We start from the raw sequence: 16782 nt of genomic DNA, 5'->3' as shown, positions 1-16782 counted from the left end.
ATGAACTGGGCCGGCCTCTACACGGTGCTGAGCGGGGTGAACCGCCACTCCACTGCCATCGGGCGCATCTGGCTCTCTGTCATCTTCATCTTCCGGATAATGGTGTTAGTGGTGGCAGCCGAGAGTGTCTGGGGGGATGAGAAATCCGCCTTCACCTGCAACACCCAGCAGCCTGGCTGCAACAGCGTCTGCTATGACCACTTCTTCCCCATCTCCCACATCCGTCTGTGGGCCCTGCAGCTCATCCTCGTCACCACACCAGCCCTTCTCGTCGCCATGCACGTGGCCTACCAGCAGCACCAGGAGAAGAAGCTGCTGGTTCTAACAGGGCATGCGGATGCCAAGCACATGGAAGAGGTTAAGAAGCACAAGATGCGCATAGCGGGGTCGCTGTGGTGGACATATGTCTGCAGCGTGGTCTTCAGGCTGCTCTTCGAGGCCGTGTTCATGTACATCTTCTACATGCTCTACCCGGGCTACCAGATGATGCGGCTGGTCAAGTGCGAGGCTTACCCCTGCCCCAACACTGTCGACTGCTTCATCTCCCGGCCCACCGAGAAGACCATCTTCACTGTCTTCATGCTGGTCACCTCCAGTGTCTGCATTGTCCTCAACATGGCAGAGCTGATCTACCTGGTGGTGCGGGCCTGTGCCCGCCGAAGCCAGCACAACTCCAACCCCTCGTCGGGGAAGGGCTCCTTCTATGGGCACAAGCATTCCTCTGAGTACAAGCAGAATGAGATCAACCAGCTGCTGACAGAGCAGGACGGTTCCCTCAAGGACATGCTGCGCCGCAACTCTGGGCTGCAGGAGAAGGGTGACCGCTGTTCTGCCTGCTAGGACCACCACTGCAGGGGCCCTGGCCCCACAGTCGCCCCATGGGCCTATTACTGTCCCTGTCCCAAGGATAGCATCCCCCAGGTGCCAGTCTGGCTCTCCTAGATGGCCAGGAGAGCAGCTCGGGCCATTAAATATCCATTCTCAGGTGCTGCCTCCTTCCTTTCTGCTCCAGCCGGGACATGCCAGGAGCTGTGGTGTCAGTGTGGGGTGTCCACCCCTGCACCCAAGCCCTGGTGGGTTGCAGTGCCAGGGCTGAGCTGGGGCTGTGTTGCCCTGGCAGCCAGCAGGGACTGATGACCCCTGGGTGGCATTGATCAGTGTCCAAGGGCTTGCACTCTCCCAGCACCAGCCCCTGCAGCCCCGAATATAATTAGAAAAGTGCCCAGACCAAAAATAGAGGGAAAAAGTTTCCCCAGTGGCTGTTTCATGTGCCAGTCACAATGAAAGCCAATGGGGCACGCAGCTGCCTCATGCCCCGATAACCCCACGCCCGCTGTTGGGTGACCGGACAGACGGAACCAGGCAGACCTGTCCACACCCCACAGAGGAGCTGGGGACCAGCGGGGAAGGGGCCTTGCAGCATCCCCCATCACCCCACTGACAGGAGCAGACGGCGCAGGAGCACTGGGCTCTGCCCCACGCACCATCTACGGTGAGAGGTCCCCATGCCGGATCGCCACTGCGGTTGTTCCCCATGGTGCTCCCAGCTCTCTGCTGGAGGCCTTTGCTCCCCCTGCCCTCCTTGTGACAGGTTAGGGGGTCCCTGGGACACAGGACAGGGACACTCCAGGGACAGCCTTGGGTTGGTCTGTGCACACCTGCCCAACCAGGGAGTGGGGTGGCATTCTGGTGGGTCGTGGGGCGGCTGTGTCTGGAGGGTGGCTGTTTTGCAGGGCACCACAGCACATGCCATGGGGGACTGGAGCCTGCTGGGCCGGCTGCTGGAGAATGCCCAGGAGCATTCCACAGTGGTGGGGAAAGTCTGGCTCACCGTCCTCTTCGTCTTCCGCATCCTGGTGCTGGGGGCAGCCGCGGAGCGGGTCTGGGGTGATGAGCTGTCTGGCTTCTCCTGTGACACGCAGCAGCCTGGCTGCCAAAATGCCTGCTATGACAGCACCTTCCCCATCTCCCACCTCCGCTTCTGGGTCCTGCAGATCATCTTTGTCTCCACCCCCAGCCTTGTGTATCTGGGCCACATCCTGCACCTGGTGCATCTGGAGGAGAAGGCACAGCAGCAAGCAGCAGCACGGGCTGGCAGCGGGGCCAGGCGGCAGCGCCCCAGGCAGCCCCAGCTCCCTGCAGGGGACACGAGGGCACGGGTGTGCATGCAGGGGGCCATCCTGAGGACATACATCTGCAACATTGTCTTCAAGGCTCTCCTGGAAGTGGGCTTCATTGTGGGCCAGTACGCCTTGTATGGGTTCCAGCTGAAGCCCCTCTACACCTGCAGCCGCTGGCCCTGCCCCAACACAGTCAACTGCTACATCTCCCGGCCCACTGAGAAGACCATCTTCATCCTCTTCATGCTGGGGGTGGCCTGTGTGTCCCTGCTGCTCAACCTGGTGGAGATCTACCACCTGGGTCTCACCAAGTGCCGGCGGGGGCCAGGCCCCAAGTCCCGCATCCTAACCACTCCTGGTGGCCCTGTAGGGCCCGGCGGCACCTATGTCACCTTGCCCAGGGGTGGCAGCCCCCTGGCTGCTGGCAGACCCCCCCATGGCCTGGCACCACTGAAGAAGGCAGGTGCATGGCTAGGGGTGGCTGGTGGGTCCCACAGGGACATGCGAACGGCAGACCTGGCAGTGTGAATGTGGCCTGCTGGGATGGTCAGGGATGGGCAATGCATGGGTGGTCACAGTGGTGGTTAAGTCTCCAGTCTCTGCCAGGCCCAAGGCATGGACCCCATGGCCAGCATGAGAGCTGGGGACACTGCTCAGCACAGGGCTGAGAGCAGAGCTGGGAAGGGAGAGAAAATAAACACTTACTGCACCACACTTGACTCCTGCTCTGCTCGCGGGCACTGGGGTATTGTTCTCCAAGTGCTCCGTCCTACGGCCACACTGCATGGCCAGGGCAGGGCCACTGCTGGGTTGGGTGGGGCTGCAGCCCTGTGGGCAGGGCACAGGGCAGGGGCAGGCAGGGCATGCCATGCTGGCACCACTGGGTACTGGGGCAGGGGCCATCGCCCCATGCCAGAGCTGGCAGCACAGCAGGGGCCAGGCAAGGTCTGGCTCCTGCCAGAAGTGCAGGAGCACAGGCTGGGATGGACAGGAGCAAGGTGCACAGCAGCACTCAGCCACTGGCCCTGTTCTACAAAGCTCACCCTGCCCAGGGGGAAAAACCAGGGGCTGCCAAAGTTTTCCACATCTTTATTTGAAATGAATGGTTTCCAGAGACACAGGGTTAGTCCTACCGCCCTGGCATCACTACAACAAGACTGGTGAGCAGCTCACTCTCCACATGGACACAGAGAACAGATGGCCCCAGGCCAGGGCCCAGAACAATATATACAGGCTCAACAGGAGACCCATGTACAGCTCAAGAAAACCAACCAGAACACGAGAAGGGGCAGGAGGCAGCAGGGAGTGGCACAACTGGAGCCAGACTTGCCTGGGGCAGGGCACTGGCAGCCTGTGGCTGTGGGAGGGAGGGGGAGGCCAGGCAGGGCTCTCTGCTTCTGCCAGCAAATGCCTAAGCCCCTGGCTGGAGTAGAGGTTCCCACTGACAGTACCTTGCACAGGGGAGGGTCCTTACACCAGAACAGGGAACAGTGGGGAGAAGGGGTAGCACTGCTCCAGACCCGTCTCCATCAGTTTTCAGCAGACTCAGAAACATTGACCAAAGAGAGGGAGGCATCCTGGCTGCACACAAGGGAGGTGTCCCTGTGGCAAGGCCAGATCTCTGCCCACAGGTTCCGGCATGAGCTCCATCCCCTCCCTGCAACCAACCCAAATCTCTCCCACCCTGAGACAAGAGCTCTCCCCCTAACCCAACAGCTCTCAGGCTGCCTGTAGCCCATGGCCACTGGTTCAAAAAGACAGTCCTGCCCCAGCAGCAGAGCTACTGTTCCTGCCTTGATACCTCCAGCTTTGTGAGGGAATGCTAAAGGAAGAGGGAAGTAAAAGCTTCAGGGGCCGCTGGTCTGATGGTGCACTGGTCCTGTGCAACTCCTGCCTTGGGGCACCAGGACAGAGGGGTACTCGCAGGGCTGGGGGTAGGGGAGAGACAGTGCTGGGCAAGGGGAGCTGCCCAGGGACTCCGCCACTCCTGTGCCATGGGAACTGGCCCTGGGGAAGATGGCTCACCCAGCAGCCAAAACTGCAGACAGAGCTGAGTGTGGGGGCCATGTACGTAGGGGATGCCTGAAACGAGCAGGATGGGAGGTCCAAGTCTGGTAATGATGCAGGGACAGCACTGCTGCAGCACCATCCCCTCCTATGCTGCATAGCCCCCGCCCTGCAATGGGAAGCAGCAAGAGGAGGTGTCCAGGGCTGGAGAGCAGCCAGTCCAGCAGCACCTCGCCCTTAGTCCATGTCATCCTCCATGCTGCTGAGCCGACTGTGCTCCTCGTAGATCTCCCTGACGGCCAGGATGCGGTTCAGCATGCTCTCCAGCATGCTGCGGTCCATGGGAATCACCGAGTACCAGAGCGGGGACTCGGCAATGCACGACCGCTCGGGCTGCAGGTAGAACACATCATTGCGGTTCCGCAGGCTCTCGGGACTGTGGAGAGAGAGGAGGGTGAGACCTGCGTTATCAGCTTCAGGGGCTCAGACAGCCTGGTCTTATGTCAGGTTTAGCAAGGGGCGCTCACAGCTCATCACAGCCTCTCATCATTCAGTAGAATAAGGAGACAAACTGAGCTTGCAGCTCCTTGTTCAAGGCCAAAGCCCCTAAGCACCCAAGCACTGGACTCCTACTGCACATTCCTGTCAGTCTGGAGAAGGGTAAGAAGTGGAAGAGGCCAGAGAGAAGCATTCTCTCAAACATGGTCTAGTCAAGCAGCACAGAGCCTGGGCAAGACTGCATGCTCATGTACAAATGTCTGGAGAGCAGCAGTCACTCCACAGGGTCCCATCAAAACTGAGAAGTGGCCCCAAAATGGCACATGCCTCTTCTCCAGAGAAAGCCTCACCATTTGGAGAGATAAAACTCATAAAACTTGACTGGGCATCGGAGGGGATTCATCCTGTTCTCCCGCTGCTCCAGCATCGGTACCTCCTCCTCACGCTTCCGTTTTCCAGAGCCGCCATCTGCAGAGGGGGAGAGAGCTGGATCATGGCTGGATCCTGATGGGGGACACAGGGGGAAGAACAGAGATGTTCCCCCCAGACCCACCTCGGCTTTTCTTCTGCTTGGCAGGAGCGTAGTAGCGGATGCTCACCACCTTTGTCATGCCACGGGCCGTGGTGCACTTGCGGGACTGGCGCACCACGTTGGTGAAGGAGAGCTGCATGTGCTCCTCTGCTGTCTGCAGCCCGAAGAACTTAGTGTTGAAGAACATGAGGGTGTTGAGAAGCACGAAGGGTGAGTAAACACCCAGCTGTTTGCACTCCCAGAGGTGCTCCTCCTCGACACGGGAGAAAACTGTGTCTGCAACACACAGAGGGAGAACCAGGTCACATCAGCAGTGGCCTCGTGGTAATCCCTTCAGCCTGCCCAGGAAAGCTCACTGCAAAAGACTGATGCTTCACAGCATCTCTTTTTTCACAAGCTTACTTCTACAGAGCCATCAGCAGAGCTAGAGCTCTGCCCAGCCATGAGCCTCTCCAGATCACAGCCAAACCACAGGCGAGAACCCAAATCAATCCTAACTGCTCGTCTCTGTAACTGGCCAAAAAGTGAATGCCAGGTCAGTGCTCCACCACACTCAGTGAGCAATTAAGGAAAAGCAGCAGGCAGGAGAGATCTGGCCAGTTCCTGCCTAGATACACAGGTCTGGAGTCAAATGGCTTTGACTGGGATAGCCAATCTGCAGAGGTGAGGCTGGATCTGTGAACTAACTACCAACAAGACACAGCAGGCAAGGCAGCCCAGATCACAGCATCATGAAAAGCCTCTGCAGAGCTCTAAGTTAGTCCATTCACAAGGCAGCAGCACAGCAACCTTGGCCAAGGCCTAGCACAGTGTGCAGGGCTCATCCCTGTGCTGGGAACACAAAGACATCCACCAGTGTGCCCCCTGGCTTGGCATCCTCCTTGCCAAAGGGTGGAAACAGCAGTGTGAAGTGTTCTAAAGATTCAAATTGTCCCAGGATACAAAACACATGTGCCCTGCTCCCAGCTACCCTGACTGTGGGCCACAGAAGCTGCTCAAGCGTAAGCCACGCTGGCTCTGCAGTGGGTTTGGGTCAGTATGACCTTAAGACACAGCAGGAATGCGCTGCCTATGCCAAGGCTGAGGCTCAGGGAGCACAATCAGGCCAGAGGATCCAAGGCTACAAGCACAAACTGGATATATCTGGTGACTGAAGGTACTCTGAAGACACATACTATTTGGTAAGATTGTGGGTTGCCAGCCACTCAGGGACTTGTTCAGCTCCTGCACGAAGGTCAGGTAGTAAAGGTCTGTAAATATATTCACCATACGATTGTTCTCGAGCAGGTACTAGAAAGGACAGAACACACAGTCAAGAGAAACACAGCAGCACCTGGAATGCAAACCCTCCCCAGAGAGCCCAGGGCACACATGCAGAGTACCCCTCCTTGCACCACCAGAGCTGCTGGGCAGACACTTCTGAGAGCTGCAAGGAAAACCCTGGGGCATGACAAAGCAGACTTGGTGCTGAAGAAGAACATGAGTTTGGGGAAATCCCCCAGCCCTCCTCAGATATGTGCAAGAAGGGTGCAAGGCTGGAGAATAGTTGCCACCCTACCCTCTGGGCTTGGGAACAAAGACCAAACAAGGTGGGCGGCTGTCCTGGGCTGAGGCACTGAAGGAGTGCAGACAGCCTCTCTGGGTTCCCAGAAGGCAGAATGAAGGGTACAAGCTCCCCTCACCAGATCTGACCACCAAGTCTGGCTGTAGACAAATTGAGGGCAGCAAGGCCTCCCTCACCTGCTGGATGCCAAGGCAGAGGTAATAGATGCTGTCCGGTTCATAGCGCTCCCCATTGGGCCTGGTTATCTCCTTGACAAACTGGGCCAGGCCGTAGTTGAGCTCAGCTGCTGAGCAGGCCAAGATGTCTTCCTTGATCCTCATGGGCTTGGCTGCAGAGACAAGCACAGCAGCCTCAGACAACAGCCTACAAGGTCAGGAGCACCTCAACACCCTGAGGTCCAGCTTCTGGGAGGTTTCTGCCACTCCACTGCATCCAGACAAGGCACTTACGGCCAAAGCGTAGCTCCTCTGCCTTGCTGGTCTCTCCCCCTGCATACTTGGCCTGTACCCAGGACTTCCAGGCATTCACACCATACGAGTAGTTGAGGACTGTACAGCTGGGCTGGCTGCTCATCGAGTCCCGGGAACAGCTTTCAGAGAGCACCAGGCGCTTCTGCCCCTGCAGAGAGGTGTTCTGTGAGACTGGCCACCTACCTGGGACAGATGTAGGAGTCCTGGCCACCCCTCACACCTGCTGACTGTCAGCTCCCTACAGAGTGCCATGGCAGCAGAGCACCCTACTGCTGACAGCCAAACCAACAAGGCTCATTAGTTACGAGGCTCACAGGCAGGAAAAGAGACCAGGTGTCACATGACTTGTAGCATTCAAAGCTCCTCTGAAGTGACAAGCAACTATTTTCATTCAAGGAGTGGCCTGAAAGCCAACCGTGCCTTGAAGGGAGAGGGCACAACCTCCCCAGTACACAGAAGACTGGCACACTTCACCTTGTACATCCCAGGTGGCAGCTCCCACTCCAAAGCCCAAGAGCTTTAAGCAGGCAGTACCCACAGAGAACTCACCTTCCGGACAGCTCGAGGCAGATCTTGCTCTGTGGACACATCATCTGGTCCCACCAGCCCACAGTCAAAGAGGAAATCCACACTGGGGTTGATGTCTAGAGGGTCTGAAAGGAAACACAGGCAGAAGAGCTCAGCTGAAATTTCTCATCCTGCCCCCTGTGCTGGCCTGATTTTTACAGCAAAATGAAGAGGGAACACTTCACATCCTCTACCACTGCCTGGCACAAACTTTTAGCCACAGTCCAACAAAGGAAATATGGCTCTGGCAGACAATGCTAAGCTTTCTCAGAATAACCAGAAACCCATATTTTCCTCTCTGACAGTTTTTTGTTTATTTTTTAAACCTGAGGAATATTCCTCATTCCCTTGTGCTAGGCCAGCACTGTGGACAGCCTGGCACAGGCACCTCAATTCTGTTGTTTGCTGCTAGCATCCTGCCTCAGCATTGCTGTGCTCCTGCCAGTCCCTGCCTCTCTTTCCACCTTCTGTTAATGGACACTCAGCAATTCTACCATTTCTCAGGATGCCATGCCTTGTCCAGGTTTCTCGCCTTGCTGGATCCTGTGGAATCATCATTCATAAACACACCACTGCTGCTGCCCTGCTCTTTGTGCTGTTAAAATCAGCTTCTCATTCCCTCTTCTCTGGGTCTTATGCTCACAAAGGTAAGTTTAGTCTAGACAAACACACACTCCTTCAGAAGTGGTGGTCTCCCCACCCCTGCTGCAAGCAGTCACTGCAGGACTGTCACACCTGGTCAGTCAGAGGCCATGGAGAGGTAAGTGCACACAGCTGAGGGCAGTGGGAGGACCCTCAGCACAAGCAGTCCTGCATGCCTGCTTCACCCAGCTCTTACTCTTAGGGAAGTCAGCCTCCAGGTCCTGGCCCGGCTCATCGAGGACATTTGCCATCTTGACAGCCATAGCCAACACATCGTCCCTTGCTGGTCCAAACAGATCACAGTCCTCCAGGAGACCCTCTGCACTCTGGTTACTCACCAGATCTGCAATGAAAAAGTTCATCATAAACCCAGCCTTCTGGAAAGTCTTACGTCTGTTTTCCCTGTAACAGATGAAAAATGAAGTTGGGGTCCCTGCATGCAGCACAGCCCTGTGCTCAGAGCAGCCTCACGACACCCGGGCTGTCCAGCTTTCCCTGGACAGCAAGACATTGCAAGGTTGTTGTCTCCCCAGCTACAACCCCCATCACTGTGATTTGTAGGAATGCAGTAAAAGTAAAGTAAAAAGACCTGCAAGACCAGGGCTGCTAGTTTTGTGAATCAGAAGCTGCTTTAGGGAAGAATCTGAACAGCCACCTGAATAAACTAAGAGAGCTGCACATGTGCCACAAAACTGGCACTCCAAAAAGGGACAGTGGCAGATGCTGCTCCTTGCTGCAGCTCTTCCTTTCTGATACCTCCTCAGCAGAAGTTGAGGACTTGCTCTTCCCTGCTTCCTTTTCAAAAGCTTTGGAAGAGCCACAAACCTGGCAGGTGTTTTAGCTCCAAGAGCTGGCAAACCTCCCTTGATCCCAGCTGTTGGACCAGACCAAGCCATGGCAGAACCTACCACACAGGTCCGAGGAGGCCTTGTCCAGTTCCTCAGCCTCTGCAATCATCTCAGCCATGGCCAGGATGTCAGCCTCTAGGGGATTGGAGGGGATCTTCACCTTCAGCTCCTCAATGGTCTCCACAATCTTCTCTGTGCTCTCCAGTGTGGTGGGCAGGAACATTGGCACAGGCACCTGTGGACAGCAGCACACCATGCAGAAAACTGACAGTCAGTAGATTGACATAAAAGCAGAGGCAGGAGAAGAGCATGAACAGAGAAGCAGGGAGGGTGCAGCAAGGCAGGATCAAGATAGTAGGAGAACACGAGCAGGTGGAGCTGTTGCTTACCGGGACAGGCATGGAGAAAGGCACAGGTACTTTCTGGCAGTACATATGCATAGGCACAGGCACGAAGATCGGGACGGGGATTGGCAACACGACCAGCTGGGGCTTCCAGTCAGCCTCTGACAAGAGCAAAAATATATCAGTGACCTTAATCCCAGAAGTTCCTCCACCCAGCCCTGCTGCATGCTGCCATGCCCCCAGCCATTCAGCACCACAGCCCTTCCAGACTCAAGGGTAGAGCTGGAATAGCAGAAAGTCAAGCCCAGCAACAAGAGAGGCTTGCCTTAGCCAGAAGTACAAATCCTACTCTTACACAGCCCTGCTAAGAGGTCTAGTCACCTTGCATATGCTGCAGACCACACACACATGCCCAACAGGAACTAGAGTGGAACCTGTTTAGCAGACAGCCCTCACACAAGCTAATGATCTCCAGAGGAACAGGAGTTGTACCACAAGAGGTGGGATCACACTACAGAGGTCTCTACATCTCTCCTTTTGCTGCTGATGGAAACAGGCTCCCTACCCCCAGCCCTGCCATGTGTGCCCTACAACTGCACAGAGACTCCTCAGAACAGTGCCAAACACCCAGCCACTGTGTGCAGCATTTCAGGCTGGATTCGCAGGTAGTCTGGAGCAGGGACGTGCCACTTGCCTTTCCAAAATGCCCCTGCAATCCTACAGTTAAGTCTTGTTTTCCTACCTGTCTGACATCCTTTGGACTTCATTTCAAACTTGCAGGAGACACCCCGGTTCTGCATCAGTGGTTTACACATGGCAGCTTTGTTTTTCCGAGGGGTGGCTGGAACCAGAGGTGGGGCGGGAGGCGGCACAGCTGGAGACGTTTGGGCTGAGGAGGCCTTTGCTGACAGCTGGGGAAATGCAGAAAGCAGGAGGTTGGTGTCCACCTAAGGCAACACAATCTCTTCCCTACTACAGGTACAGACAGAATGACTCCCAAAGCACTTCCTGGAGCCTGGAAGTCCCCAGCAGATAGGCACTCCCATGGTCAGGCTGTGATGAAGGACTGCCAAGACGTGCCTGGCAGGCATCAAGCCTGTGTGCTGCCTCTGCTGTGTCAGGAGTCTGGCAATGGTGGCTCCTGTCCCATGGGATAGAGGGGAACAGTGGGACAGCAACTATACCAAGGCACAGGAAAGCACTGTGCAAAGAAGAGCCAGTGCCACAGTGTCAGGCTATTCTGGAGTTCGTCATTGATTCCTGAGGAACAGTTATTCTTCCCCCTTGCAGAAGATATGTTGACGCTGCCTTCCTAGGAGTTCTTTTCATCTCCCACTACCCAGACATCTCAAAATGCACTGGTTGTAGAAGAATGAAATCTCCCTGAGCAATGGCAGAACTGTCCTCTCCTTGGGGACAGCCCCTTTGTCTTGCAAACTCCTGCCTCCAATGGGTCTTACCATGTTAGTTTCTGCCTTCTGTGGGGAAGGGACAGCTGGTTTTGGCTCTGAAGTCTGACCTGTAAGAGAAAGCAACAACTCTTAAGTTCAAGAGCTCCTGGGCCAACATGTCCCACTGCTGGGACTGGAGGTGCAAGCAGCCAGAGAGCAGGGACAGGCTCCCCAGAAACTGCTCCTGGCCACTCCAGGAACAGTTAATGTTTCCACAATCTCTAGCCCTAACACCTCAGAAGACACTACAACTCCAAAAGCAAGTTGTTCCCATGTCATTTTGTGCTCCCTTGCAGTCCACCCCTTCCCCATCACAGCAGGTCAGGAGAAATCCCAGCCCCTTGTAGAGAGAGGAATCCAGGGCTCTAATCCCAGCTCTGCCTACTGGCTTGCTGTACCGAGCCATGGCCCCTCCCTGTGCCTCCATATCCCTGCAACAAATATCTTGGCAAAGTGCTTCGAGATCCCTAGGAAGAAGGTGACAGAGCTAGTAGCAGCGTTATGAGATATCCCAGAAAGCAGAGAGACAGCTTTGCCCCAGCCCTAGGGATGCAGTCCATTCCCCTAAGGAAAGAGAGGATCACCTGCAGGTAAGAGGCGCATGTGGCAGACACTGGTCGCAGGCGGTGACAGTATCACCCTGCCTTGGATCGTGCTCTGCAGAAAACCTGCACCCATCTCAAAGGCTGGTGAGCTAACAGAGCACCTTCATATCAGTCTCCAGTGAGCCCTGGTTACCCACGTGGCTGGCAAAAAGAATTGCCTTCTACCCGTGGGCTATGCACGAAGGAGAGCCCTGCAAGGACAGCAGCAGGTCCCAGCAACCAAAGGCAGTGGCGGGTCCATTCACAACTCCTGTACACAGACAGGTCCTTCAGGAAAGACACAGATGCCTAAAGGTCCAACACAGGGACATTCACACTGTGAAGACTTCCTGTGACCCAAGGAAATGCAGGATAATTCTTGCACAATTTGAGGCCCAACAGGCTCCATTTGCTGACCACCACAGGGGGCAACAGATAAATTCCAGTCAGAGGAAGATCCCTAGTCTGCAGCTGAGCATTCAGCCATAGCATCTGCAATAGTCTCAGGGGCCAAGAACTCACCCTGACAACCCAAAGTGGATGGGAAGCAGATCCAGGTAGGAAACACCAATGGCTTGAATGAGAAAAGACAAGCTATGGCATACAAGCAGAATTTCTGCTGCAGAAGTATCTAAAGCAAACATGATTGCCCCACTGGCCAATGATTTGGGATGAAAGAAAACAAGATTCTCCTGCCATGTGCTATGTGTCCAAGCTTCCAGAAAAGCTGCAGCTTGCTCTTTACTCTCATCCCAACACCAACAAGGAGCTGTCAAGGCATTGCCTGCCACAACTGTGACTTCTACCCTCTACAGCTGGACAGCCCAGTGCAGAGCCAGCTCCTCTTGAAGTCTTTGGGCACAGTTTTGAAGCAGAAGCTCCTCAATCCCACACTACACAAACTGTTCCCAGCAAAGGAACGTCTACTTATATGATCAGCTACAAGAACTCTCAGGATCATCAGACTGGTAGCAGCCACTGGATCACAGGAATTAATGGTTTTAGGCAATCACTGTTTTCAAGAGAATAAGCAAGAATAAGCAGCTCTGTCCAAGATGGGCCTGAAATCCAGGTAGTCCCTTGTGAGCTGCCAACACAGCTGTCAGGTCCACAGGACACCAGATAGAAGCTGCTCCTCCCAAAATCCCCTGCACAGCACAGTGGGCTGGAAAGCTCTCTGTTTAAGTGGGTCCTGGCTCCAGCATCCTTCCTTTGCAAACTCGGCAGTATGCCACAATCCTGGGGCAAGGATGTCCACAGCTATCCCACATCCGGCAGGGGCCTGGTGTGCCAGAGCATACAGAGGACCCAGTACCACCAGCACAGCAACTACTGGGGTAGCCTGGAACTCGTGCTCAGATGAGCACTGATGACTGATGAAGGGCTTTTCCTTGGCTCCCTTTAGTCCTTACAGGTTGCACAGAGATGCAGCTGTGGCACCAAGGGTGATGCCCCACATACCAAGCAGCACAGTTCTGGGGGACTTCCAGGGATGTGGCAGAGGAGGCCTGAAGCTCTCGTGGTTGGTGGTGGTGGAGAATGTACTTCTCAGTCTTGTGGTCCAGGGCTCCAAGGCGACAACGGCTAAACTGTGTGAAACATGCTTCCCCCTGCAGGCAGAGCTTGCCCACTGTGCCTGTGTCCCAAAAGCAGTGTTACTCGTCTCTCACAAATGACATGCCTTGACAAGCAGAGGACAAATGGAACAGCATGGCTAGGGCCGCAGAATCACTTGGTGAGCTACAGGAACCAGCACGTCACACACCTCCTCCTCCTTGGGCAGCAGAACACTGTGAACCATCAAGCAGAATTCCCATGGGCACCCCGGAGCCAGCAAAAACCAGAAGTTCCTTATCCAGGTCACTCCAGTGTACTGCCACTTGAACTGCACCTCACACAGCCTGTTGTGGAGTGTGGCTCTTGGAAGGCAGGTTGGGCTTCCCCTAGCTGGGAGAACTTGCTGCTTCTGGCAGAGCAGCTCTGCTTTGTAACCTGAGCAGCAATGACATCCAGGGCTTCCCCTGTCCTATGATCAGCACACTACAGTAAGGAACTCAAGAGTCTGGAGATGGAGGATGAGGTCTCTTATGCGAAGGTCCTTGTCCAGGTTTCCCCTCCTTGGCACACTCTAGTCAGGGTTTTCCACCTCATGAAATCCCAGGGAGGGCAGCAAAGCCCTGAACCTGCAATGCAGGTATGTCTTGAAGCTTGATGCACTGAAGCAAGTCCCACCGTAAGCTGCAGGCACTTTAACTACATCCCCCAGGTCACCCAGGAGATCGTGGCCTACGAAAGACCAAGCAGAATGAGACTGCAGATGTCCGAGGGCCAAGCGGTGTCTTGTCACTGTCACTACGAGCACCTTCCATCCTGAGGGATCCCAAAGCACTTTGCAATCTTCCATAAGGAATTGGCTCAAGTTAATGATAGGAAATGGGGCAACAGGCAGCGAAAATCTCCTCTCCAGCTGGAACTCCATGGATGCAGAATGGGGTTATCTGGGACACAGGGTTGGCAACTCCCCAAAGCTGCAGTGAACTTTGGGTAAGTGGTAGGACTCCAATCTAACATCGCAAGACACAGTGCCTCCAGCAGCTCAGTGCTCCCTCAAGACCGTTCTAGGTTCAGCTCTGGCTGAAGGAGAGCCCACCTACAGCATCACCAGCACCACTTCCTGCAGCACCCTTCTTTGTCCTTGAATGTTTCCCATCCAAGCACTGACCTGGCCCAATCCAGATTAGTTTATGAGATCTGAGAAGGTCACAGCTCGGAGGTGGTGTGGGGCTGCAGGTGGATTGTCATGCCAAACCACGCTGTCCCCTAACCCTGTAAATCGAGCTCTCCGCTGGCAACTTGAGGATGTTAAATCCCTGAGTATCCTCGCTAAGAGTGTGAGCTACAGGCAGCACGCTGGCACCGGCTCCTCCAGTCTGGGCCCTGTGTGTCATAGAACCATAGATGTTAGAGATGGAGAAGCCCATTAGGTCCCACTCCGTCCTTTCCCCCCCAAGGGCCAGTGCAGGATTGTTCCCTAGCGTCTCCTCCAGTCCCGGGCAGGCAGCTTCCACCCCCTGCTGTTGAGTCTTCCCTGTGTCTCTCAGACTGAGCTATGCAGGTCCCCTCCCTCCTTCCTACTCACTGTTCAGCAGGCTCTCGGGCCCCTTCTGCGTGTCCAGGTTGGGCTGGTTCTGTTGATTGTAAAATCGCAGCAGACACTGCTGGTTGCAGAAGTGTTTGATTTGCCCCCGCCAGTGGATGGTTTCCAGCAGCTTCCCCTGACGCTTGCAGGCATGGCACCGAGCTGCCTAAAGCCCGCATCAGCAGGAGAGAAACAACGAGTAACTAACCACACCCCCTCCGAGTGCAACACAACTCTCCAGTGAAAGGTGCACATCGCAAGGTGCTGTGAGCTTCCCCACAGCAGTGCCCTGCCAGTGCCAGCCAGGGACTCCAGCGGTGCGAACTTCTCACAGCAGCACTGGCCGCGGATCCAGCACTGTGAGCTTCCTCAGTGCAGTGCTCTGTCTGGCAGGATCAGCTGGGGACTCCAGCTACGTGAGCTTCCCCGTAGCAGTGTCCCGTCATTGCCAGGCAGGACTCCAGCAGTGCCAGGTTCTCCGCAGCAGTGCCAGCCAGACTCCAGCAGTGCGAACTTCCTCAGTGCAATGCCCACTTATCTGGGTGCTGTGCCCACCACAGCACTTAGCACAAGCTGCCAGTGCCAATACTGACCTTGAAGTACCAGAGCAAGTATTTGCTTTTGCAGTCTTCACTACAGAAGTCCCAGGTGCTGCCCTCCAGCTGCTCGGTGACCGCCCGCTGGCAGGTCTGAGAACAGTAGGTGCAGGTGATGCAGCACAGGCCCAGGTTCTTGGTGAAATCCTGTTTGTAAAGAAGCACACACCCTGCGGAGAAACAATAGGAGTGAAACCTTCCCAGGATGAACTGGGGGCCTCCCTGACCCAAACATGACCAGAATCCAGGTCTGCGGAGACAACAGAGCACACGCAACACACTGTAGGGAACAATCCAGCACTGGCCCCTGGGGCTGGGATAAGATGGGACCTCACGGGGACTTGCCATCTCTCACCTCCATGCTTCTAGGAAGAGTCTGACTCCAACCTCCTGTGTGCAGGAACCCAGCAGGCAGGGCAAGGCCAGGTCAGGCCAGCCCAGACGCAAGAGCGTAGAAGTGCATGATGACAGGAGGAGCGGAGCTGCCACCTGCTGTCTCCCCAGCCCCCAGAGAGAGAAAAGCTGTGAGAAGGCCCTCCCCAAGGACACAATGAACGGTAAAGATCTTGCCCTAGGGCCTGGCTGGACAGCAAGCCATCCCCACAACAGTCCTCCCTTCACTGCATGGCAAGGCTCTTGCCCCAGGGCCTGGTTAAGACAATCTCCCCTCTGTTCCTCTCCATGCTCTCTTCTCCTCCCCCAGCATGGGCTGGCATGGGGGCTCTGCCTCTCCCATGCCTTCCCCAAGTACCTTCACTGCAGAAGTTCTTCTCCACTCCGGAGAAACGGATCTTCTCATGCAGCAGCTTCTCCTGTTTGCAGTGTTCACACTGAGACACCACCCCACGCAGCCGCTTGAAGTCCTCACAGCAGTCCTTGCAGCAGAACTGATACACCTTGTCCTGCCAAACAGACCACAGCCAGGTCAGCCAGGTCAGCCAGGCCGGCAGGAAGTTCCCACACTTCTCAGGGAAGCAGAAGAAAGACTACAGGGCTGAGTCAAGTCCCCAGCTCTCCTGGCACAGGATTTGGCAGGAGTGGTCTCCTCCTGCCCTTCTGACATCCTGCTGAACATCAGGAGTGCAGCACTCAGCACGGTCTCCAGGCACATCTCTGCAGCTAAGGCATTCAGAGGACTGGCACAGGAGGAGCTCTGCCTAGAGCAGGGAGAAGAAGTACCCCAGAGGTTCTCAGCAGTGTTGGCCTTCACCTCAACATCCCCCCAGGAGAAGTCCTCACCTGCCAGTCTAGGATCTCCGGCTTCCCGCTGAAAAGATTGTGACAGTAATGGCAGTTGAGGTGGATCCCACCTTCCGGGCTGGTGCGCTGCAGGAGACAGAGACAACTCATGGGGGGAGAGAAGTTGGAGGGCAGCAGGCACCTGCCTCACACTGCCACCACTGCCACCTCCTCCATGGCC

At 55.7% G+C, this 16782-nt stretch overlaps 3 protein-coding genes across 4 annotated transcripts in view; 2 read left to right on the top strand and 1 right to left on the bottom strand.

Annotated features, from left to right (window-relative positions):
- On the top strand, nucleotides 1-840 carry GJB1 (gap junction protein beta 1; the record flags this gene model as incomplete). The annotated part of the gene is made up of 1 exon (XM_082289151.1): nucleotides 1-840. The coding sequence occupies one exon, from the start codon at nucleotides 1-3 to the stop codon at nucleotides 838-840; it is 840 nt and encodes a 279-aa protein (XP_082145277.1).
- Nucleotides 841-1751: 911 nt separating this feature from the next.
- LOC309577559 (gap junction alpha-3 protein-like) lies at nucleotides 1752-2648 on the top strand (the record flags this gene model as incomplete). Its single annotated transcript, XM_082289682.1, has 1 exon — nucleotides 1752-2648. One exon carries the CDS (start codon nucleotides 1752-1754, stop codon nucleotides 2646-2648), a length of 897 nt encoding a protein of 298 aa, XP_082145808.1.
- A 647-nt stretch (nucleotides 2649-3295) lies between these two features.
- ZMYM3 (zinc finger MYM-type containing 3) overlaps nucleotides 3296-16782 on the bottom strand; it is a 32464-nt gene continuing 18977 nt past the window's right edge. For both annotated transcript variants that reach the window (XM_082289257.1, XM_082289256.1), the window contains exons 10-23: nucleotides 16602-16688; nucleotides 16114-16264; nucleotides 11053-11111; nucleotides 10335-10503; nucleotides 9638-9753; nucleotides 9309-9483; nucleotides 8597-8743; nucleotides 7741-7844; nucleotides 7171-7339; nucleotides 6898-7049; nucleotides 6333-6447; nucleotides 5179-5433; nucleotides 4976-5093; nucleotides 3296-4563 (exon numbers count right to left, since the gene is read on the bottom strand). In XM_082289257.1, coding sequence (XP_082145383.1) covers nucleotides 4365-4563; nucleotides 4976-5093; nucleotides 5179-5433; nucleotides 6333-6447; nucleotides 6898-7049; nucleotides 7171-7339; nucleotides 7741-7844; nucleotides 8597-8743; nucleotides 9309-9483; nucleotides 9638-9753; nucleotides 10335-10503; nucleotides 11053-11111; nucleotides 16114-16264; nucleotides 16602-16688 — 2016 coding nt within the window. In that variant the 3' untranslated portion in view covers nucleotides 3296-4364. The remainder of the gene's footprint in view (nucleotides 4564-4975; nucleotides 5094-5178; nucleotides 5434-6332; nucleotides 6448-6897; nucleotides 7050-7170; nucleotides 7340-7740; nucleotides 7845-8596; nucleotides 8744-9308; nucleotides 9484-9637; nucleotides 9754-10334; nucleotides 10504-11052; nucleotides 11112-16113; nucleotides 16265-16601; nucleotides 16689-16782) is intronic.

This window comes from Coloeus monedula (genome assembly GCF_965178545.1).
Source record: "Coloeus monedula genome assembly, chromosome: 12".
Classification (NCBI taxonomy): Eukaryota; Metazoa; Chordata; class Aves; order Passeriformes; family Corvidae; genus Coloeus; species Coloeus monedula.
This window is presented reverse-complemented; position numbering and strand designations above follow the sequence as displayed.